Here is a 24,771-nt window from a genome sequence, read left to right as displayed (position 1 = left end):
TCCTCAGGTATCTTAGAAGCCTGAAATCATATTTTAGTGCCCATCACTCACCAAGGGAGCACACAGCCCTCTAAGCTCACTGTTCTGCAATATCACGCAGCAGCATTTAAAGAAAATACACCATTTCTTCAAGTGTGAGAGGGCAGTGCTGCAGGAGGATGGCTTTCCTACAGCTCTGCTACTGCAAAAGCCAACACCCTGGTTTTCCAAGATCCATGATGGGCAACCTAGTGCCAAGCAAGCCTTCACTGCTGCTTTTCCCTTGCCAAACAGCATCATCCACCCCTACAAACTGGAGGATGTTTTTTCAGTGCCACCTCATCTTCCACTGCATTCCAGCTGGCTCTGGCATTCTCTCTGGCATCCCTCACTAAAGTGAGGGTCACATACAAGCAATAAACTCGTCTCGAACTCCAAGACAATTCCCAGCGATGGTTATGTACGGTGGATCTGGTGGTGTTTCCCTGGGATGCCAGGGGAGAACAGCACAGTGCTGTACAGACAGGCACCGCAACACAGCTGTTGCCTAAGGAGTACCCAGCTTCATTTCCCTTCTCTTTAGTTTAGTACACTGCAAATAACTTGTACATAAAGCAGAATGGGGGTCAAAGGCTGGAGAAGGGAATTATAAACAAAATCTTTTGGTATAAAAATATTACTATACTTCCCATATTGATCAGTAAGCCCAGGAACTGCTATGCGCCTTACTGTACGTTATTATCAAAATTCAGTTAAGAGGCATTTTACTGAATCAGGTCAGGGCCTGAGTGTTCTCTCCTGTTCAAGCCTTGATACTGCATAGGTCTGGTGAATTGAGTCATAGATATCAAGAAACATTACAAGTCAAATCAATATTTTATAGCCTTCGCACAGATCGTAGTCTGAAACGATCAGCACAGTGTTCTGAACAGAAGGATTTGTAGGAGCTAAAATAATTTACTCTAAGAAGGCACTGACCCATGCAGTCCTTAATGATCATTTAGCTTTGGCAATATTTTTTACTGCTATTGAGCTGCTTGGAGTTGTGGATTTATTTTTTTTTCCAGCAAAACCTCTACATCAGATTTAAGGACATCAGCAGTAACCACAAGGCTCACTTTTCTTCCATGTAAATTTATTCCAATTATATAGACTGCTAAATTAAGAAATGAGGTATTTAAAACAAAGGGGTTATAAAAGAGCCACAAATACGCATACAAACATCACAGAAATTCCTAATTCCATTTCTTGCCTTGTTTGCTCATTGAAGTGCCATATGTTGCTGCAAGCGTTAGGAAAATATCATAAGATCATAATTATAAGGTTTGTTGAATTATAGAGTAAAGAAGCCACTTATTTACATTTAAATATGAACAGTGGTAATTGAAGTGTCACATGCTTTTCTGCTCTTGACTCCAGAAAAATATTTATCTACCCACAGCTTGATGTGCTTTCAACAATGGCCTGGATTCACGAAAGGGACTACTACTCACATGGCTCTTTGTTTTTATTTCTTTCTGCCTTCTGATTTACAAACTCAAACAGGGGCTCCTGAAGTGCTCAGGCACTGACGTGGAGATGAAGACACTGCAATACAAACAGGATTGTTACTAAGTTGGTGTTCAATAATTCTTCGACCTGCCAATACAGGAAGCCCTGCAATAGCTTTAGGAAATCAATCTTAAATTGACCTCATTGAACCGATGCAAAACCCAACTGCAGATGCATTTAAACCGATTAGTACTTGTTCAAGTCCAATTGCAAGCAAACCCGAGTCGGGCTGATGATGAGTACACACAGAGGGCTTACAGGAGTTTAAGACAAAAAAATGCATTTGTTAAACCAGGGGTTCCCTTTAAGGGGAAAAGAGATGTCCAGACAGCCCCAGTGAAGGCACTGCAGTCCTGGATGGAGTCTGCTGGGCCAAACTCACTTAAGAATGAGACTTAAAGCTCAGCCCTCCTTGCAACACTACCAATGTCAGCAAAAAGCCTCCGAGAAGTTTGATTCCACTAAGCAAGCTGAAAAGAAGAGCAAAAGCCCAAGCCAGAGGAAAGCAGCTCTCCGTCAGCAGCACGTTGCTCAGGCCCACGTAGGCAGCCACGAGCAGCTGGCCCTGGGAAGGCAGTAGCCAGCCTCTCCGCACACTTGCTTCTTAAAGATTTACCATTGCCCATTCTGCAAAAATATCTCTAGAAAAAAATCCCTAAACCAGCAAAACTTGAGCCCGAGCGTTCTCCAAGGAAGTTGAATATTTCATTGCAGGGAGCTGAAAACCCTGCTCCCCAAGACACAGCCACGGGCACTGGATTTGGGTATCATGAAGGGCAGGGGGAAGCCTGCAGGACCAAGAGGGGCATCAAATAAAAAGAGCTCCCAAATTTAATTTCCTTGGTTTAAAAAAAAAAAAAAAATCATAATTTTAATCTGTTTTGCATAACCTCAACATACACAAGATTTTGCAAGTGATTTTTGCAATCAAGTATTTTTTTTTGTTAGATATAATTCTTATCACGCAAGGACTGATGTTTAGGGCTGCCTTTTGCTGGTCTTTCTCCAAAAGCCCCATTCCACAGGGCTGTGGGAAAACCTGGGGATTTTACCAGCTCTGTTTAATAGCCTCACACTCCACCACTGAGTTAATGGTAAAGCTTTCAATTAACAGAAACAGTTTTAGGCTAATGCCAAACCAATGAATCTCAGTCACCTGCACTGCCTTTCCCAAAACACTCCTGGTTTTCTAGTTTAATCATTAAATGTACCAAGGGCTTTTCTGAAGCCTCTGACAAAAAACTAGGCTGACTGGAGTTTGGTGAGAACAGGTAACATTTGCAGGGAAACGCTCAGGAGAAGAGAAAGAAAGATGTTTGGGGGCAGTCACAGCTTGTGTTGAACACTAACAGAACTCTTCAAAGTCATCACATCAGGCACCAGCCGAGACGGGTGGCCCAGTTTGCGGGACAGCACACACCACAGGGGCAGGAACAGCCGAACCCGAGAGCGAGAACAGCATCTCCAAAGCAACGGGGCAGCAAACAGCATAATGAAATGTGACGACTTCATTCGTAAAATATAAGCTAAAGCTATCAGGACAAAAGTGGTAATAGTAAGGGCAACATTTGCATAATTACAGTGATTTTAAGGCTCTACTTTTAAATTGACCTAACAATGTCTCATTGATAGAAAGCGGAGTTGGCTCTGCCGTTATGAGGCGGCACACTGCCCTGGGCTGCGGCTGCTCACCGCGTGGCCTTCAGCTTCGACACAGCAAACAGGTTTCCACTACCGGGGCTGCAGGAGCACACTAGTGCAATACTGTGCATAAATGGCCAAGTCTGGCTTATGATGGATCTTGGGGTTTATATTTTCTGCATTTTTCTGATGTCAAAGATCTGCCAAATAACCTTCATTGTTACCCATCATTCTCTAAACTCTAATAGTACAGCTTTGCTTCATCACTACACTGCACAGATTAGGCTGGAAGAACTACTAAGGAGCAAATTAACAGTACAAAAGGAATACAAGAGAAAACTAAACTGATGCAGTCTTAAAAAAAAAAAAAAAAGAAAACACCAAACAAAAAAGACACACACACAACACCATCCTTTGGCACAGTTAAGGACATTCTTCCCACGCCAGTTTGAATGATTCCCTGGAGGGTTCACTCACTAGATCTACAAGCAATATGTTATTTACCAGCTTTGGATACTGCACCTGCAGATGTATCTATTAATACTAAAGAGACTGATTGCATACCGTCTGTATGTGGCATTTAGTCATTCATAAGGGAATTAAGATTATTAAGTAAAATCCTATTCATATTATGGTACATGTTCAATTTAGCTTGCTACTGCCCAGGGCTTATTTGGCACACGTGACCAAACCAAAGACACAGAGGTGACAAAAGGTGGCCATTGCGGTCATGGTGCCACCCAGCCCTGAAACAGAGAGCCCCCGGACTGGTGACCCTCTTACAGGGAGACACGGACGCACACACAAGCTGTCTGTGAGGAGCAGCAGCCTGGGCAGAGCTGTGGGGCAAATTTAGTGGGGCTGTTTCCCAGTTCTGCGATGCTGAGGGCCAACAGAGGCCGGCGCACAGCCCTGCCTGCTCAGTCCCTCCCCAGCACAGCACGCGAGGGAGGCAATCCGTTATTTCCACAATGAAACCCTGTAACAGTCAGGCTCCAAGCAGCGGAAGGAGGTTGAATAAATATTTAGACTCAACAGAAGAGTAAGGAGAAAACAATCCATGGGACAATACTTCCATTGAGTAATTTTACACCATAAAACTACAAAGTGATGAGGAGCACAAGCAAGCCAGGAGAGGACCTCGAAGCAAGGCTGTTCCAGCACCGCCCACTGCACATTTGCTCAGGCTTTTCTAGCTCTGCATAATCAAAGAAGCACTGGGAGTTAATGAATGAGGAACAAACCAGCAGAGGAACAAGCTTTTGTCCATCATTTAGGGTTCAGTCTTGTGGGAGCCTGTGCTTTTATGTGCAACTGAAGCTTCAGAGAAGCAGCATCTTGCAGGGTCACCTCACCATCCCCAGGGAGGCACTCGGGCAGAACTACCACCTGCTGCATCAGGAGTTGGTACAACTAACTCATCTTACACGTTCAACATCAGCCAGTGAAATATATATGCAAATGTCTCCTCTGCCACTACAGATCTCCGGTGCTAAACCCATCCACCCAAAAAACAGTACATATTTTACTAAGATGACAAGAAGAAAAAACAAAAAAAACCCCACAAAATAACCACAGTAGCTATAGCACTTCCCTGGTAGATATTAAAACATCAGACAACATGATCTTTATATTAAACTCTTCCTTGAAAATAATAAAAGTTACAGAACCCCATTCCATCTTTGTTACATTTTAGAATTCTTTGCTTCATCGCCCATTTACAGATCATGAAGAATTCATAGATGAATTATAGACTGAGAATACTATCAGTGTGTGCATATATACATAAAAACATAAAACAAAAACTTAGCACAAGCTAGGAAATCTACTTCCTAGACACAGTAAACTAATGACTAAAGTAATAAAGTTAAAATAAAATGTTAAACAGATATTGTGAAGTGTCTAAAACCCTTCCCAGGGGCTCTGATGAGCAGTCATTGCTCTGTTCCACAATAAAGCGCAGCATTTCATTGCCCACAGAGCCTCCCCACGATATACAAACAGTTTTCTGGAGGTTTCCCCATTGTCTCCAGAGAATTCACATGTTACATTTAGCTCCCGCAGCTCCTCCAAGATGGCACGCTACTCCAGCCACACACCACTGCGTGCCTTGACCAAGGAGGGAGGTAACTCCTACCTCTGCTACTGAGCTATTCTGCAGCCCCGGGAAACCACCTCCCCTCTTGGCAGCCCCTCTGCCCATCCACCTCCGCCGGTGCCCAGGAAGACCCTTACCCAGCGCTGCCTCTCCCAGACCACTCCCCAGACACAGCCAGGGGACACAAGCACAGCAGGGACACCACCACATTTCTCACCCACCTTGGGCAGCCCCAGTCCTGCAGCCACATGGCTCATGCTCCTGTTTCCAGCTGCATTTCATCCTAAACAACAGCCCAGCTCCTTCCTCCTGCTCCAGGTGTAACAGATCCACTTAACCGAGGTGTTACAGAAACAGCTCTTCACCCATCCTCAAATGGAGCTGCAATTGCTCTTGTTGCTGGGCAATCTCCAACTAAACCAGCTGCTAGATCCACCTGGGGCTGCGATCACCCACAGCACAGCTGGAGTTGAACATTGTTTACAAAACGTGATGAACCCTCCAAAGCATATGTCTGAGGTTTTTACCCAGCCCCACCTGGGAGACTAGTCACTGACCATCCTCCAAAAGCCGTCTCCTTTTGTCTTCTCTTTAACAGCATGTTTGAAGAGATGAGCTCCACCTGAGAGGTATGTACAACCCAGGAACCGAAATCCCATTTTCAAAAGTAAAGCAGGCCCCTGGCGTGCAAATTCAACGGACTTCCAGCAATCTCATGCCCTTAAATCATCTGTGGAATAAAGCCACCTCCACAACAAGCTTACTGAAAAATGTTATCCACAGGCTTGTTTTTTTTTAAAAAAGTTCACTGCTGAATGTTACTTCCTAGTAGAAATAATGGCGCCTTCTCATTTTGAAAGTCCATCAGTGAAAACATATGCTCTTTTATGACTTAAACTGTTTGGAATAACTTTTAAACAATTAGTCAACTCCTCTGAAATTTCTTTCATTGGATTGAAGGCTTTTCCTGTACGAAATTATCTGGGTTTTTCATGGATTACGCATTTCTCAAAAACTTGCTGTTTGCAGATTACAGAGAGAAAGGAAAGTTAGGAAGGACACAATAGAAAAAAGATCAGTAAAGAAAAATATTTTAAATATTAATGACCAAGGGGGAAATGGAAACACATTAAAGGCAAATGTGAGAGCTTTTAAATATGTTATTAAAATTGATTTATAAATGAGACTCTTCTTTAACCAAGTGCTCTAGCCTTCACTACTTATTTCCTTCTGCTGTCTCTCCAAGCATCGGTGTCACCACCTAAAGCCTATGGCATTAAGGAAAGCTATCCAGAAAATAATTAGGCTGGCAATGACTACGGGCTGTTCAAACAGGAAAACATCATTATATTAAGAATCTCAGAGAATGACATGAGAAGTCGACTATTTTCAGCTGCTGCAAAACCCCAGGCACTTGCGGGCCATCTGTCCCCGGCGAGGCTGGAGGTGCAGGGGCTGGGGGCTGGGGTGCAGCCAGGGTCTGCTGACGCCCCTGTGGCCCAGAGCCGTGCCAGGGCCCTCATGGGAGCTGAGGGAGGCAGCGGGCAGGCAGAGTTGGGAGGAAGGAGGGAACAGTCATGTCCACAAATGCAGACACTAACTATTTACGGAGGCAGAAAAAGGTATTTCCCATTTTTATCCTCCACCTCACCTTCCCTCTTCACAGAAACCATGCCCACCGCCAGCATGGCTGCGCACCAGCCCCAGCCAGGCTCCAAGAGCTGATCCACGCGCAGGAGAAACAAAAGCAGCATTTCCACAGAAAAGTGTCTGCAGGCTGATGATAAAGCCTGGACGCTAACCCATACGCAGCGTACGTGCCATGATCCCCTTCCTTCCTCCTGCACCCAATCTCAAGTTCAAATAAATTACCCCAGGAACCTGCATTTTTGGGGATGTACCTTCCAGAGTTTTTCAGCTTTGAAAACATTTCCAGTGATGCACCATGCAATCAGGACAGCAGACTTCAGATTACTGCTGCTGGCATGTCAAAGCACGAGCCGCTGCAGCTTCCCAAGCAGTGGGTGGCAGAGGGTGTATCACAGAACCAGCAGTGAGCAGGATGACTCCTGGGTCACGTTTTATTAAAGGACACAGTAGCAGATGTGTATTGCACTAACAGCCCAATTAACATATCCAAAATTGTGGAAATTAGCCTTGAAAGGAACAAATTTTGTGCATTATTTTGTGTAAAAGGACAAAAAGTGTTAGTATGTTTAACAGATTAGCCTCTATTTATTCAACTTCGGGTTAGATAGGCAAAATGTTTTATTTTAAAGCTGCTATTCATCATAAACCACAATAACATTATAGGTGAAAACATCAAACAGAAATATAAAATATCACCGAGAACTACAGATCTCGTATGTTGGATTTTGTGGCAAGAATGGTCCACAAAACTCATTCTGAATGTCCTCATAAGATCCTTTTTATAGGAGGTTATGAATCATCACATGATATCTTTAAATGGATGATCAATACTATATTTTCCCATAAAACGTTTGGTTTGAAATCCGATTTTAAGTGCATTAGAGTTTTTGTGCACTGAATGAGTGAGTGTCATAATAAATTGTCATCAAATATGAGAGAAATATAGCTTAGATTAATTGCCATATTTATTTATGAGTCTATAAAATACATTGTGAAAGTCCTGGCACATTTTTGGGATACCAGCTTGAACTTTCAAGAAAGTTAAAAGCATTAAACGAGACTGAAAGTAGATTTATTATTGGAATGTTTTTAATTGCAGTTTCAACCAGACACAGGTATTAGAATGGCTGTGCCCTTAATGGCCATGTCTCATGTGTTTTTTCTTTAAAAATGATATACTTTCCATATTTTTATTGATTTTATAAGATTTATTGTAGATTAGTGCTGCTTGTGTGTGAAATCACAAGTGGTCCCAGCTTCCCCAGAGTAGTGGGCTGCAGATGGCCCATCGCCACCGCAGCCCCTCCCCAGTGCCCCCCCAGCACTCCGTACTGCCTGAAATACCAGTGGAAGGAAAGACCAGAGAAAAATCTGAATGACCTGAAGGAGACCAGCAGAAGAGGCCTCAGCAAACTACCCAGCGGGTCCTGTTCTGCACTTGTTTCTACAAATGCAAAATGGAGTTAATTCAGGCAGGATTTGGAGGTGGAGTCAAGCTGAGCCCCTTCTTTACTCCGACATGAACTAATGAAGAGGCTCAAGGCCAACTGACTGACTTGGGTTAAGTGTCTTCTAGTTTTGGAGTAAGTTATAAAGTCTTTGAGTTTTTAAGATACAAAAAACACAACTGGGCTTTTGTAAATTACAAATAAAAGTAAATAAGGAAGCAGTTCTGACATCCACGTCTAATAGTGCAATTGGTGATAACTCTTGGAAAATAAGGCGCTTTTGCATGCAACCAGCATGCTATTTAAAAAATAGATCCTGGAAATTACAGCAAGCAGACTAGGTAATGGAACAAAACTGTCCTTCACTGCCACAGAACAAAAATGACAAACTATACCTAAGGTAATACTAATTTTAAACCCCTCAGCTTTGCAGCCAAGTGCCTTTCACAGCAACTGCACATCAGCTGATACAAAGGCCATGAAAGCACTGATACCTGGTGAGCCCAATATCCTGCTCAAGCTGTGTCAGAACAGCAATCGCTTTGTCAACAACAAAAAAATATTCAAAATTATTTCTATTGATTTTATTGGAAACTGAATCCACAGAGGGGTTAGCCTGAATGAGAGCTGTGACACTGCCCTGACCCTCCTGCCATGAGTTAGCCCATAGCTCAGCAAAGCACAAACAAGTCCTCAGAGCTGAAGTTCCCACAACTTTTGTGTAGACCCGTCTTCACCAGAAGAACTCACACTTTACAGGATAATCTATAAAGAACCCTGAAACAGCTGGTACGGAAGCACTGCATCACCCTGATGCAAAGCACTCTTACAAAAGGAGTATTTCCTCATTAGCCGAGTACAGTTTCAGAAGCCAGGCTTCACGATGGCTCCAGATCCAAGGGAAAATCCCACCCTTGGCACGGCATGGGGAAGATTCACGTCCAGCTTCCCCCTGCCTGGCTGCCTCCAAGCACAGAATAGTCCAGATTACAGCCCTGCATCCAACCATCCCTCAACCCCAGGAACACCCAAGCCCAAAAGTCGATTTTACAGCCATATCCTAAAACTTCATCACAGCAAACAGGGTGATGATCTAAGAGTCAGCAAATCCATACGTCATTCTAAATAATCAGTGATGATGGGAGCCAAATGGAGCTGCCGGTCCTTGGAGAGGAGGCAGGAGGGTGAGGTGGCAGGGTCAGGCCACCACAGAGGACCGCTGCTCGGAAAAAGCAGCTCACCATCACACAGAGATGCGTTGATGCGGTGCGCAGGGACATGGTTCAGTGGTGGACTTCGCAGTGTTAGGTGAACCGCTGGACTAGAGAATCTTAAAGGTCTTTTCCAATCTAAAGGACTATACGATGAGATGAAAGGCGCCCATACAGAAGTGCTACTTAGGGATCTCTCTGAATAGGATTATTACCCTTGTCTGTCTCTTACTTAATTTCCAGATGAAATTTTACATGGCGCTCATTTAGCCATCCACTTAAATGAGAGGGTCTGGAGAAGCAAAGTAAAGGCCCACCCATGTATTTCTTCCACTTTGCACATACCAAAACCAAAGCAAAATTGTGCAGCTTCTTGGATTAACTAGCCGACTTACTTAACTCTCTGGAAATCCACTAACATCTTTTTAGATGTTCCCTTTCAGAAGACATGTGTCCAAGGCAATCAAAGTTATTCCTGATATATTTCAAAAGTGATCTAAAAAAACCCAAAAATCTACTTTCAGGTTTAGCCCTCAGCTGACAAGGCACCACATGTTATCTCAGCAATTACACCTCATCCCCTAAATCAGAGTATGTCCCGTGCTTTCTCCCCACTGTCCTGAAAACAGTTCTATTTTCTGCTTGTAAATTAAGCAATTAAAATGCTTTATCTTCCACAAGATATTAATCTTAATATTGTCCTTATTTGTTTCATCTTTTTCTGCCTCTCATGCAGAAATCAGTCTTGACAATAGCCACCGAGATAAGAGCAGTAACCAGCGAGCTTCACAATAAACCATCATATACACTATTTTAGTTTGTCAAAACAATTAGTGTTCATTTTGGCTTTATTCAGTTAAATCTGCAGTGACTGATCAATATAAATTATGTATTAGGCTGCCCAGCTGTACTTGTTTATTCATGCATGGACTTGAAGAATTTTCATTTTCTCAGTACAAAAAAGCAACAGCCAAAAAATCCCCCTGTACTCTAAAATATAAAGACACTTTCTTCTCAGCCACATTTCTGCTACATGTTTTTGAAGCTGCTTTATTCTTACCCCGCTTGTTTCAATTAACCTATTATTTTATTTGCAGTTGTCGGCAGCTGAATTTGCATTGGTGGGAAGAACATACTGTTACTTTCACCCCTTGCAATTACCTCCCGAGCAAAGCTGTATCAGAGCTAAACCAAATGATGTTGATTTTAAAAGCATTAAAAATTGCATCGTAGGCTTCATTTGAACTCCTGCCTTGCTTCAAGAGGAACTGCTCACAGAAATGTTTACAGTTAAGCCTCACAGTCCCCTCTTTCAAGAACAAAAGTTTGTGAATCAAGTGAGATCGTTTTCTGGTTTTGCTGGCGTTTATAGTCGCACAGCCCTCGCTAGGACAACTGGGTGAAGGCGACGTACACCGTGGGGATGGGACGATATGCTTGTGTGCAGGGAGAGAGATGGTACAGATTTAGATCAAGAAAAATCTGCAGTGACCACGTACAGCAGCAGTTACGCTTCTCCGAGACGCGGCATATGAGCAGAATGGAAATCTGGCTGTTGAAGCTGTTTCCCTGTGATGAAAAGAACGGCAAATTGCATGCACCTTCCTCAAAGCTGCCCTCCACCAGACTGAGCTCAAGAACCTGTTAACAGAAGGTTTATGCCAATATTTACAAATTGCAGAAAGGTGTTTGGGCAGCTTTGACATGGTGAGTCCGGTCGCTCAGTGACGCACTGACAGGGTGAATGCTGGCAGGGCTCGGCAGAACACAAAGAGCCGGAGTCTGTGTCCTCCTGAAGAGCTGGGGAGCGAGGTAGAACTTGGGTTTGTTAATGCCATTTCACATTCCAGGTTGTAAGGGCAATTAAAAAGGTTGCCTGGGCAGCTCTTGGGCATGTATAGATGAAAGTGTGCTACAGAAACATCTCCACAGGGCAGAGCACTGCAAGTGGCGAGAGAGCTGGGTTGCAAAAGGCCACCTACAACGCACCTGACAGGTAACACATTTGCTCTCACGTTGATTGCGCACAATAAAGGTTGGCAGACACGATGTCTGCACTGATCTGCGTTACATCTCTTACAAAAGTGCTTTTGCCCAGTGGATTCCACCCTGGTTTCAGCGGCCACTGGGCTCGTCACATGGGTGAGGAGGGCCGGGGCCCCGCGAGTGACCCTCCAGCACACAGCGCCAGCTCCCACGGGTTCTAAGCACCGGCAGGACGAGCACACAGCCACTCTTGCTGTTTCTTTCATCAAATAATGTAAGAAATGTTCTGGTGAAAAAATGACTAAATTTTGCTGAATTAAGTGCTTTAGAACAAGTGGGTTTATTACTTTATAATTAGCATAATTTCCCCCATAGGGATTCTTGCAATTAAATAATTAGCTGTAATGTTACCCAAAGGTGTCCTTTAATGAATTTTCTGAAGTTATTGCCCCCGTTAACGACGACCAAAACGGCGGGGTTCGCACCGCCCGAGCGCCCTGCCCTGCCCGCCGGGCAGCGGGCGATGGCAGCGGGCTGGCGCAGCGTCCCTCCGCCCCGGGCCCCTCCGCTCGCCCCGGCGGGGCGGGCACGGCACCCCCGCTGCGCCCCCTCCTCGCCCCGGCCCCGCGGGCAGCGGCCGGGTGCTGTGCCGCCCCGACGGCGCGGGCAGCCCGCCCCGCTCCCGGCCCCCGGGCGGGAGCCGCCGCCGGGGAGCAGCCCCGAGCGGGAACCCGGCTGCCCCAGCCGCGGCCGCCGGCGGCTCTGCCCGCGGGCGGGGAAGGCCGGGGCCGCCCGGGCTCGGCGGCACCGGGGGCGGCACCGGGAGCCGGGCCGGGCCGGGCCGCCGCGCATCGCTCGCGGCTCGTCAGCGCCACCCGTCGGGGAGCGGGGCGGCGGGCAGCGGCGGAGCGGGGCCGCTCGGCTGGGGACGGGCACGGCGCGGGGGCTGCCCGCCGCTCCCGGCCGCCTCCGCGGGGCACGGCCCCGGCCTGCCCGGGACAGGTGCCGCCGGGCCGCCCCGGCCCGAAACAGCGGCTTTTTTGTGCTTTTTTAATATCCACCGGCAGGACATCGCGCCCGGCCGGGCCCGGCAGCGCCGCCGGGCGGGGGGGGGAATCCCCCCTCACCTCCCGGGGATCTTGCCTCGAAGGCAAGTTCGCACTATGTAAGTCGCTGGTTAAACACGGGCATCTCCATTTGTTAATTGATGCAATTACGCCGTAGCGGTAATGGGCAGGCCGGGCTGCAGGGCCATCCATCACCTCCCCAGTGACCTGCCGCGGCCCCGCCCCCCACACACACACCCCCCCGCCGCTCGGGCTGGGACCGTTTGGGGTCCGAGGGAGGAGGAGGGGATGCCGCGCTCAGCGCCCCTCGGGGAACCCTGCCCTGGCCCAGCGTGCCCCAGCGCACGGCCGTGAGGGGCGAGCCCTGACCCCGCGGAGTGGGAGCGGGGGGCACCACTAACCGGCTCCGGTGCGAGAGCCGCGCCGTGTTGCACAGCAGAGCCCGGCCCCGAGGCGGGGGGGAGCCGGGGGCCGCGAGAAGGGCCGGGGGGCTGCGCCGGCCGACCCGACCCCGACAGCCCCTTCTCCCCGCAGCTGCGGGGCTGCGTGGCCCGGGGGGCACGCTGCTGGGTGCCCCCCACCCCCCTCAACCCCCTTGTGTATTTTTTCCTCCCCATTACAAATTTGGACTGTGTTTAAAAGAGGGGGAGGGGGGGGGAGAGGCCAACCGCGACGCACCTCCGGTCCCTGCCCTTGACGTGTCGCACACAACATTAAACCAACATGAAACAAGTGGTGGGAGCGGGCGCGGGGCGCGGGGCGCTGCCGGCTCCTGCCCGCCGCTGCCGGCTCCTGCCTGCCGCTGCCTGCCGCTGCCGGCAGGGCCGTGACGTCACCCCGCTCCTCGCCCACCGATGAACGCTAAAGACCTATAGAGCAGAAAATAATACAACAAGCAAGCTCCGTATCTTGCAAGCCCTACGTGATTTTCACCCCCTCTTTGAAAAAGCCCCTTTGCACTTAAACTCTCTATACATGTGGGGTGGCTTTTTAAACTCTCTCTATACAAACATATTTATTAAGAGCGATGGGAAGTGGGGGGTAGCCTATTTTTTTAATCCAGGCACCAACCCCCACACCGCCCCCCCCCCGCCTCAGATGTCTGGCTGCTTTTCTTAAGTGCAATCATCTATAATTGAGGAAAAAAAAAAAAAAAAAAAAAAAGCCATACGTGGAAATGTGTGTGTGAGAAGGTGCATCTTGAAGCAGGGTTTAGTTACAATCGATCTTGGGGGGAAAATATTGCCTATGGTCCAAAAATAAGGAGCAACTATGTCCTTCTCTCAGTTCGGATACCCCTACAGCACCACTTCACAGGTAAGGCGAGTGAGCAGCACTCACTTTTGTTTAGATTCTGCTGCTGCTGTCCAGATGTCTTGTTCCCCCTCCCTTTTTTTTCTTCCCTTTCCCTTACTTAGAGTCTTTTTTTAAAAGGGCACATCTGGAGCCTTTTTTTAAAAAATGTGCGTGTGTGTTTATGTCTCGTTTGTGTTGTGTTAGGCTTAAACAAATAACTCGCAGTGTGCACAGCAAAGGCGTTTAGGAAACCGGTAATTCCCCCCCCCCTCCCCCCCCCCCCACCCTCCACCGTTCAGTTTTAAGTGCAACAAACAAATAAATACATAAATCCTGGCTGCGACCGCTTTGCGAGCCCGCGGAGCGGCCGCGCTGCGCCGGGCGCTGCCCCCGCACCCGCGGAGGGTGTGCGGGTAGCGGGACCCGCCGCTCGCCATTGCACTGGCGCTCCCGCGGAACCGGGCTGGGCCGTTCTCCCCACCCTTCCTCCCCGGGTCGGTCCTTTTCCTGTGTTTTATTAGTATCTGTCGGGAGGGTTTTGGGGTGGGTTGTTGTTTGGGTTTTTTTTTTCCCCCATACAATTTCCGAAGGACACCCCCCACCCACACCCACACCCAGGCACCCTGTATTAACTAAGTCGTCGCTATAGCGTACCTCGAGTCAGGATTTTTTTGGATGGAATTATTTATACACGGTAATCACTGCAAGATGTGCCTCCCTCGCTTGGGAAGTTAGCTGTCCCCTTGAACTTACTGAAATCAAATGCCTTCGATTGCGTTAGCTGACATATTAACTGCTTTGTCTATTGTCAAATTAACTGTAATCGCAACTTCTTGCCTTTAAATCAATGCAAATGGACCGAGCTGGGGCGGGAAGGAAGGAGCGGCACGGATCTTTTGCCATTTTCGAGAACAATTATTTCCTTAAAGTTTTGCCTGCTTGATTAATCGTGCCCCCTTCCCGAGGGCTCTCGCTTCCCATTCCGTTTATTTCCCGGCTTCTATAATTAGTTGCTTCAGCCCGGGTTTCCTATCCCCCTCCTGACCGCCTCCCCCCCCCCCCCCCCCCCCCGCACACACACAGACGCGCACACAGATTCCCCCCGATGGGGCTGCCTCGACAGTCACTCGGCGCCGTCCCGCTCTCTCCTCTCCGCAGTTTTTCGTGCCCGCCAGCCCCAGCACGACCTGCTGCGAGGCCGCCCCCCGCTCCGTGCCGGATGCCTCCTCGGCGCCGGCCGCTGCCTCCCTCTGCTGCGCCCCGTACGAGAGCCGGCTGCTGGCGCCCGGCCGCGCCGAGCTCAATGCGGCGCTGGGCATGTACGGTGCCCCGTACGCCGCCGGCCAGGGCTACGGCAACTACCTGCCCTACAGCGCCGAGCCCGCCGCGCTCTACACCGCGCTGGTGAGTGCCCGCCCGGGCAGCGCGCCGCGGGGCTGGGCTGGGGAGGGGGGTTCAACAGGCGGCTCACTGCCCGGGTAGCTGTCGGTGGCGGGGCGCGGGAACACGGAACCGGCGCCGTCCCGTCGGGGCGGGGGGCTGGGGGCGGCGAAGGACTTGGCTGCCGCCGGGACCCGGGGCGGCGGGGGCACGGGGGGGTCCCCTCCGGCTCGACGCCCAGCGCTGCCGCTTGCCTTGCAGAACCCCCAGTATGAAATCAAGGACGGCACCGGCACGTTGCACTCGGGAATCGCGCAGCCCGCTGCCTACTACTCCTACGATCATTCCTTGGGGCAGTACCAGTACGACAGGTAAAACCCCTTTGATCAGCGCCCAGCAGCATTAGCATCCCCCTGCGAGGCAGCGGCCGACATCAAACGGCGGGGAGCGGGGGGGCTCCGACCTGACAAACGTTGTACAAAAGAAACGAGGCGCCTCGGGAGCACCAGTCAGCTAAAATCAAAACTTCGGCAGCGATGGCAGGCGGGCAGGGGCACGCAGGCAGACGGGCAGGGCCGGGCCGAGCCGGCCTGCCGCGGGGCCGGGGTCTTCCGCCGCCCCTCCCTTCCTAACCATCTCCTAGCAGGTACGGGACGGTGGATTTCAGCGGTTCGGCCAGACGCAAAAACGCAACGCGGGAGACGACGAGCACCCTCAAGACCTGGTTGTACGAGCATCGCAAAAACCCCTACCCTACCAAAGGAGAGAAGATCATGTTGGCCATCATCACCAAAATGACCCTGACGCAAGTGTCCACCTGGTTTGCTAACGCCAGACGGAGGCTCAAGAAGGAAAACAAAATGACCTGGTCTCCCAAGAACAAAGCGGGAGAAGAGAGGAAAGAAGAAGCCCCGCGGGAAGAGGAATACAGCGCGGAGAGCGAGGGCAGAGGTAGGCGGGCGAGGCGGGACGGGCGCCTCGAAGTAGCTCGAAGTGGCGGCCGATTTCGAGCCCCCCAACCCCCACCCGCTTCCCCGCACCCGCGATAACGCCCCGCCGCCCCCTCCTCCCCGCTGTGTGTCCGAGCAGAGCAGAAGAGCTGCAAGGAGGACAAGGAGCTGCGGTTCAGCGACCTGGACGACCTGGAGGAGGAGGAGGAGGAGGAGGAGGAGGCGGGGAAGCCGGAGAAGGGCCGGGCCAGCTCCCTGCAGGAAGCCCCCGGCCTCGGCGCGGCGCTGCCCGAGGCTCGGCGGAGCGACTGCAGCCTGCCCGGCCCCTTCCGCGCCTTTCCCTGCGCCAAGGCCCCCGCCGCGGACTTCGCCCCGGCCGGCCCGCCGCCGCCCTACGCGCCCGCGGAGAAGCCGCGCATCTGGTCGCTGGCGCGCACCGCCGGGGCCAGCGCGGCGCGCAGGGGCAGCCCCGAGGGCCGCGGCGCGGAGGGAGGCGGCGGCGCGGCGGGGGAGCAGCCCCTGCCCGCCAAGGCTTTCCGGAGCTCCGCGTTCAACCTGCAGCCGCTCCCGCGAAGCTGCGCGTCCCACCGCGGCCTGGGGGAGCCGTGCCAGTACGCGGCGGCGGGCGAAGGTACCCGCGGCGGCGGGCGGGACGGCGGGCCGGGCCGGGACACGGGGCGCGGCGTGAGCCCGCCCGGGCGCTGAGCGTCGGGCCCAGCGCGGCCGCGGCGCGGAGCCGTGCCCGGGTGCCAGGCGGGCCGCCCCGCCCGCGGCGGGGCGGAGGCCGAGGCTTCCCCGCTCGAAGCGAGCGGGCAGGGGCGGGCGGCGGGGCCGGGCCGGGCCCACCGCGAGCCGCTTGTGTCTGTGCAGGCTTCGGGCGGGGCGGCAAGGGCGGCCCGGGAGGCGCCGAGCTGGGCGGGACCTGCCTGGACCGGCTGCGGACGGCGTTCCGGCCGGTGCTGCGGAGGTGAGGTAGGTGACGGGCCGGCCGCCGGCGCCGGCCTCGAACGAAGCGCAGGGCCCGCCCGCCTGGCCCCGGGACACCGGGGAGGCCCCGGCCTGGGCAACGCTGTGCCGGGCCTCCGTCCGGGCGGGCCGACACCCCCCCGCCCCGGGCAGGACCGGCGGGGCCCGGCAGGTGCCGGAGCCCGTCCGGGAAACGCTTGTCACGGCTTCTCCCTCCCGCAGGGCCGCCCACCCCTTCCCGAGCGCTGGCGACGGGGCTCCGGCTGCAGCGAGGCTCTCGGCTTGAAACAACGAAAGGAAGCTCTCCCCGGCCCGGCGAGGAGCTGCCCGCCCCGCCGGCCCGGCCCGCGGCCCTGCCGGCCTTGCCCTCGCCGGGGAGCGGCCCGCCGCGGCGCAGCGTGCTGCTCACATGGGGCCGAGGCGCAGACCGGCGCCCCCCGGCCGCCCATTCGCCGCTCGTTCAACACCCGTGATCGACGTCTTTGCCAAAAAAAACCAACAACCCACCAACAAAAAAAAGCAAACAAGAAAGACTAATCTTTCTATGACACCCCCCCCCCCCCCCGACGTGGTTTGTTTTCCCCTTCCCTGCCGTCCCTGTCCCCCGCTCCGCCGAGGTGCGGCCGCTCTGCGCCGTGCCCGGGAGGCGGCGCAGGTTACGCCGGGCCGTTGTACTTCCCGTCGCTGTACACAGATACCGCTGACAGTATTTTTCCGAGTCTGTAATTAACACGGATGAGCTGACCGCCGCGAGGCCGTCCCGTGACCCATGGAGCTCTGCAGCCCCGAGCCGGAGCGGCCCCCGGCCCCGGGCACCCGCCGCCCGCCCCGGGGCACGGCCGGGGCACCCCCGGGCAGCGGGTGGCAACCGGGCGGCGAAGTAGGACGTTGTTAGTGGGTCACCGCCGTCAGTCAGTGAAAAGAGCAGCGCTGCACTTTACAGGACAGACAAGAAAGGGAAACCGTATCTCTGCATTATTTCTGTTTAATTAAAAGTGTCATCAAACACTTTGTGTTGAGACTAATAAACCAAGCAGGGATGAGGAAAGAATGTTTCTTTGTTCCTGTCTCTAGAACCAGTGGCAATAATTTAATAACTGTGGTAATTAAGAGGTCATCTATAGATCAACCCGATACCTGCTATTTCCAAGTTCACCGGGGTCAACATTTACATTAAGTCATTTGTGGTCAATAGAGTCCAATGAATTCTGCCTTAATAAATCAGGGAAATCAATCTTGAATATCTAGTAGGCTTCTATATGTTTATCAAAGGCCACCACGACAAGTGGGGCTACAGAGCTGGGAGCCCTCTGGCTTTGCGAGCGGAGAAGCAGCTCGTAGGGGAAAGGAGAAGCTGCAGGTCAAGGCGGGGAGGTGGCGGGGGCTGCCCCCGGCCCCGGCCCGGCTGCGCGGAGGAGCGCGGAGAGGCCCCCGGGCTGCGGGGGCACCTGGCAAAGGAGGGGAACTTCGCCGGGCTTCCCAGGGACCCGGGTGGGGGAGTGTGTGGGGGGGGTACGTGTGCAGGAGGGCAGGAGGCAACGGAGCGGCCGGGAGCGGGGCAGGGCCCACCGGAAGCAGCCCTGGGCAAGCGGCGGTGCAGAAGCCGCAGTCTGTTGCAGTGACCCACAGCTTAGAGTAGGGGAAATTAAGCTGCGAAAAGATAAACATTATTTCAAGTCGGATTTGAAGGATTAGGGCTTGTAATAAAAAGTATTAGGCCCTTTCCAAGGGTTCTTGCAAGGCGACTTTTCCGCCCCTCCTCTCCCATCGGAGGGGACAGGTAGTATCTGCCCTGGGACCTGGCGCAGGCTCCCCACGGTGCCCGCGGCGCGGACGGGCTCCGCTCCCCGCCGTGTCCCGGCCGAGGGGCCCGGCCGCCCCGACCCGGCGGCCGTGGCAGGGGCTCCCCGGGGAGGCAGCTCCGCAGCGGGCGCCTGCGCTGCCCGCGGGAGGTGACAGGAGCCGGGCAAGGGGCTGCCCCGCTCCCGGCCCCGCTCCCGGCCCTGCCCCGGCCTCCGAGCGCCCGAGGGGCCGCGCAGCCCCCTGCCGCAGTTCATTAGTCGGGTGCGGGCGTCGGGGTCTTTTTAAGGCAGTAAGAAGGTAACCTCTCCGGGAGCATTAAGACTTTATTTCCCCTTTATTACTTTTACTCCCCTAGTTCTGAAGGTCAAGCGAGCGAGATGCAGATTATCCCGCCCGCCCAGGACTCCCCTGCAATCTGTCATGCCGGCAAGATATGTATCGCAAATCTCTCAAAATATAATCTCCGGGAATCATATTCCGAATACTGTTTTGATTAAAAACCAGAGCGGAGATTGATGGAGAACTAATACCGGCAGCGGAGCCTGCCCGCGCCCGGGCACAAAACTGAAATAAGGGGCTCACCCGAGTGTCCCAGGAACAGACTCGGCACCTCCGGTGCCGCAGTAAACACATTTAAATGTCCCAAGGCCGGGCTTTGCTAGAGCTGGGCTTTGCAATGCCGCTGAGCCCTCCGAGCGAGCCGGGGCTGGCCGCCCGAGCGGGGCAGCCGGGCCCCGCAGGACCACTCTGGTGGGGAGCTCCGGGCCCGCTCCTGCGGGGCGGGGAGATGGGGCCGGTGGGGCCGGGGCAGCGCCGAGCCCCCCCCCCCCCCCTCCGCGGCGTCCCGCAGCCCGGCCCGTCGCAGCCACCAGCGCCCCTCGCCCCCCTGCGCCAGACGCGCAAGGTGCAGCACGCGCTGCCCCCGGGCCGGGGAGCCGAGAAACTGCCGGAAAGCCCCCCCCTCCCGATTTCGTTATTAAGGGCCGGGTCTCCCCTTTTTCCGCAGCCCGCTGGGACGCGCCTGGCACCGGCTCCGCCAGCCCCGCATCGCCCCCCAATTAGCGGCCGCGGGGAGCGGCGGGGCAGGCGGCAGGGCTGATTGACGCGGCCCCCGCTGGGGTGGGACGTTTCTCAAACAAAGTTGCCGGGCTAATGGCCCCGGGCGGCGGCGGGGCCGCGCCACTCGGCTGCGCCCGCTCAAAGGCAGCGCGACCGCGGGGCCGCCGCCGCCGCCGCCGCGCTCGCTAATGAAGTTTTGTCAAAGACAATTACGGGCTCGGCGGGGGCAGGAGGCCGCGATGACAAGGCGGCTTTGTGCGGCCGAGACGGCGCGGCTCCCCGGCCACCCCCGGCCCTTCCTGCGCCCCCGCGGTGACCCCCGCGGCCGGCCCCGTTCCCCGCGGGGGCAGCGGCCCCGGTGCCCGGCCCCAGGTAGCGCAGAGCCGGGCTGGGGCCGGCAGTAAACCTCCCGGCGCTGGAGTGTGTCAGCCTGATTTACGGAGGAGAGAAGCCGCCCCCGACAGCGGAGGGCAGAGATGGGCACCCCCCGCCCGCCCCTCGGCACCGCGCACCTCGGGCTGAGGGGTCTCTGCCCCCACTTGTCCCCCCCCGACGGGCCGCTGCACCGGATTCCTGCTTTAACGTTGTTGCATTCGGGAAATGGGAGAATTCCTGTGAAAGCTGTCCACCGAGCTGGCTAAATCTGTTTAAACGTACACCGGAGAGACGTGAAATGGGGGGCTGGGGCTGGGGCTGCCTTCAGCTGCAGCTGGGCAGAGGCGATGCTGAAGAGCTGGGCAACAACCATCTTCACCTGCCCCATGCTCCCGGCACCGGTGCTGTCCTCCATCCTTGGTCACCTGCTCCCAGCCCTTCACCTCCCTCCCAGCCCCGGCCAACACGGGTGGCACATAACACACTTGGTGCTCTCCTAGAGAGCACTGGGAACCATCTGGGAGACCTGAGAAGGTCTGGACAACCCAAGTAACTACCCAGATGAGCACTTCCCAGCCTTTGGAAGCACAACCCTCCTTTAAGGAGCACAGGAGAGAGGAAACCTTTCTTTATTCCCGTACCAGCACATAAGGAGAGTGACCCTGACACTGAAATGGTCTGGGACCCCTCACACCCAGCTGGCTGGTACTTGATGGTCCCCTCAAACAGATTTCCCATCCCACATTGAAGGGATGATTTTTACTGGCCTTGCAGCAGCAAAACCCTTGGAGATCCCTCTTCAAAGGTGGCTACAGCAGAAGTGTTAGTATTATGTGGCTGTTGAGGTTATGGAGCAATGGATTGGAGCAATTAGTTCAAAATGATCTCAAAAGCTGCACAAGCGGCTCTCCAGGCCAGGTGTCAATTCAGGATCAAAGCATCTGTCAAGGGGAAATAATTTTTGCCATTGTATTTTTTTTTTTTTACCTACTGTTCATCTGAAAATAAATTACAGGCCAGAACAGGTGGATAACATTCTGGAATGATTTAATGATTTATTTAATCTGGATTCTCTTTCAATCTACTTAGCAGGTTGAATACTTCTTTTTTTTTTTTTTTAGCCTGAATCCAAAAGCTGGGCTTTTCATCTAAAGAAGAGAAAATACCCTAATACACTGCTCTGCTGCTGTCAAGGTGTACTCCCTACTGCCGTCAGTAACCCAGCAGTAATGTTTGCCCTGCTGAAGGGCCTGAGGGGAAAACCTCAAGAAAACTGAGCAGATTTTCATTTTCTTTTCTTCCTTACCATCTTTCTAGTGCTTTAGATGTTATCTATCTTTCCTGGGATGGTGTCCGGGCAATAAGATAACTGATTGTAGTGTTCAATCACTACCTCTTAAATCTTAATATGTGCAGGTTTAAGAACTAAGACAACTGCTCTCTAGCTTTCCCTGTCATTAGGGCAGCTTTGTGTACCGCTGGAGCAAGGGAGGCCTTGGAGCCTGAACAGACACACAGGAGACTTCTGCAGACACCTATGGATCCACTGGCATGAAATGAGGCAAGGAGTGGTTCCTTGAGACATGTTCTCCCAAGGCTGGCACCCTGTTCCTCAGCAAACAGACCCTAACATTAGACTTTCCTTCTTGAGTAGACACAGTTTTGCTATAGAGGGATTAGCAAAATCATTGCCCATTTACTCAAAAGTGAATTCCCATTTACTCAAAAGTGAATTGCCAATATTTGGTTTCAGCCAGAATAAGATATTTTATGGGAAAGATACTCTCAGGACCTGTATTATGCTGAAATTGGTGGGACAGCTTCCCGGATGGCTGTGTCTGGTGCTCTGTTCCCACTGGAGCACAGACATGCAGAGCGCGACAGGAGCCGGCAAAATGCTTTTAGATACAGAGGAAGGTTACAGTGTATGGGGAGGGGCTGTAGTTACCCCTGCCAGGATGTTTCCAACTCATGTGCACGTCCACTTTAGCTTAATGGATTAAATTACAGTAGACAGGTCTTAAACTTGATTTAAATCTATCATACTCGGTATGTGCACCAGCAAAACCATACTTTTGGGTTTGGGTTTTTTTTTTTTCCTTTTGTTTTGCTTTTGTTTAACCCAGCACAGCTCTAAGTGCGAGTTTGCTACTAGGGAAGTCCTGAGTTCATGCCATAGCACCAGCTCATTGATGAAGAGGTGTGTGTGGAAGAATTTCTGCATTACCAGACAAGACAGCCAGGCTGGTGAACCTGCCAGCCTGCCCCAAATACTGCCTGGGGTGACAGAGAAGGGACTTGGCATGATTACCTGTCAGCCTGCCTGGTGAAGGGCAGGTGCCCTTGGCCATGCAGACCATTCCAAAAAACAGGCCCACATGAGCTGGCCTGCAGACTAAATGTGAAACGTGCAAGCTAACTCCAGTTTTTAATCAAAAATGTAACAGTACAGTCTCCTCCACCTGACTAGGATGACTCATTCAAGTGGATTCACTGCTGAATTTTAAATACACACATCGTCAATGTACAACATCTAAAAGATGCCCTCTACAGCCATCTGCTTACTAGAACATCTTAAATTTATTGAACAGGTAAGAAACAAACAGCAACTTGAGCTCCCTGTTGCCACAACTGATCCCACTGTTGCTCGCTACATGTAACAGAAAAATCAGTCATCCACATCACCATGCTCAGGTTTTCCCTACGCAGAGCATGTGAGGCACAGCAGTAGTAAGGGATTAGTGCACAAGGAATTGGACAGCGAGGAACTCGGAGTCAGCAGCCTACTGGGGATTCGTGCTTCCCAGTTAAATTTTGTTTATCTGACCATTTGCTTTGCGACTCCGCTGCCTCCAGCTGCAATTTATTCTGGGGAGGTCTGACAACCTGGTCACCATGCTCAGCTGGTAGGAGAACAAATGCTCCACATATTGCAGGAGGGTAACTTGCTTCTAGCAGCACTCAGACCTTTCTGCCGATGCTCTCTTGCAGTGTTCACAGTAGCAGACCTTTCCTGGAGCACAGCACTGCCTGTGGAGCATGAGTCTCCCTGACAGTGCAGTTGCGGAGAGCTCCCCAGAGTGAAAAGTGGGTCATTTGTTACACCCGCAGGACAACAGGACAAACAAAGCGCTTTTGAGAAGTGTCACTGGCAGCAGAGCTGTGATCATATTAAGAATGGGCAATTCTGCTGCAGCATTGTATCAGCAGCAAACCAGCCTGCTAGCCCACGATCCAAAACCATCAGTGACTAAGGAAGGACAGCCGCTTTTCCCTTGAATGCTAAGTACTCAAGAGGAACAGAAGCAAGATGTGTGATACCAGCCCTGGCCAGGTACCACAGCCTGACCGTTACCTAACTGACACCCAGGACACTGCTGTTGCAGGGCACTGCTCTATATTTACAAGATCTCACCTTTGCCCATAAAGGAAGATAATTCTGAAATATCCCAAAGCCACTCAGGGAGCGAGGAGATGAATGAATGAGTCCCCGTGAATCACTGCAGCATGAAGAAAAGACCCAAAACGTGAACAGCCCCATACTGCTAAGAAATGAAGCTGAAATCCTCCCAGAGCAGCAGCAGTTCTGCTGTCCAGCCACCACCTCAGCATTTGTTTGCCTGTTCTCTCCCAAAGAAAGGTCAAAAGCACTGCAGGGTAACCCCGCTGGCAGATGGTGGTACTACTTACTCATTCTCATTGGCACACTGCAGCCCACACATCATCAGGATCAGGTAAAACCAACAGGGTGAAAATCTCTCCGCTTACCCACCTATAACAACAAGCAGCAGCACAACCGAAAGCAGATGGTCTCTCATGCACAGGGTCAGTCCCTCCTGCTCTTTTCACTACTGCCGCTTCCTCCGAGGCCACAGCGACCACCCCCTTGCTCACCCAGAGTCCCCTCGGCAGCATGGGACAGGAGCCCCAGCGAAGGGCTGTTGTCATTGGGGACAGAAGTGCCTCCTCCTGGAACCACCTGAGCTCATTCTTCCAAGGGCTGCACAACCAGGGTGTCCCGCAGACCCCTCCGCAAAGGCCTGGCAGCTCAAGGGCTCAGCAGCATTTACCAGTGCTGAACATCAAGTGTGAGCTTTAAATCTTTAGCTGATACAGCACAGAGTTACAGAAAACTGAAGACTTACAAAAACATAGCACTGTTTGGGAATGATAGAAAATAATGGTAGGTAAAAGTTAACGCAGACCAGGACAAAGTCATGTCTCTAAGGAGAAATAATTTCTTAACACGCATGCCAAAGTACTGATTTTTTAAAGATACGTGTATACTATGTTTCTGTGAACCTTCAGCAT

At 52.4% G+C, this 24,771-nt stretch overlaps 1 protein-coding gene and 1 long non-coding RNA gene across 4 annotated transcripts in view; one reads left to right on the top strand and one right to left on the bottom strand.

The window, feature by feature from the left end:
• The window catches only part of LOC129737328 (uncharacterized), a 770,208-nt gene that overhangs the window by 342,791 nt on the left and 402,646 nt on the right, over positions 1 to 24,771 (bottom strand). The window lies entirely within an intron of this gene.
• On the top strand, positions 13,799 to 18,274 carry IRX6 (iroquois homeobox 6). Its single transcript, XM_055726316.1, has 7 exons — positions 13,799 to 13,948; positions 15,086 to 15,331; positions 15,569 to 15,678; positions 15,954 to 16,258; positions 16,397 to 16,888; positions 17,128 to 17,229; positions 17,446 to 18,274. The coding sequence occupies exons 1-6, from the start codon at positions 13,904 to 13,906 to the stop codon at positions 17,226 to 17,228; spliced, it is 1,299 nt and encodes a 432-aa protein (XP_055582291.1). The 5' UTR covers positions 13,799 to 13,903; the 3' UTR covers position 17,229; positions 17,446 to 18,274.

This window comes from Falco cherrug, chromosome 14, assembly GCF_023634085.1.
Source record: "Falco cherrug isolate bFalChe1 chromosome 14, bFalChe1.pri, whole genome shotgun sequence".
Taxonomy (NCBI): domain Eukaryota; kingdom Metazoa; phylum Chordata; class Aves; order Falconiformes; family Falconidae; genus Falco; species Falco cherrug.
This window is presented reverse-complemented; position numbering and strand designations above follow the sequence as displayed.

Excerpts from the sequence above, each read along its gene's own strand:
- IRX6 (XM_055726316.1), top strand. The coding sequence starts at position 13,904 with ATGTCCTTCTCTCAGTTCGGATACCCCTACAGCACCACTTCACAG. Across the intron at positions 13,949-15,085 it reads CCTACAGCACCACTTCACAG|TTTTTCGTGCCCGCCAGCCC; the intron begins GTAAGGCGAGTG and ends TCCTCTCCGCAG. Across the intron at positions 16,889-17,127 it reads GTACGCGGCGGCGGGCGAAG|GCTTCGGGCGGGGCGGCAAG; the intron begins GTACCCGCGGCG and ends GTGTCTGTGCAG.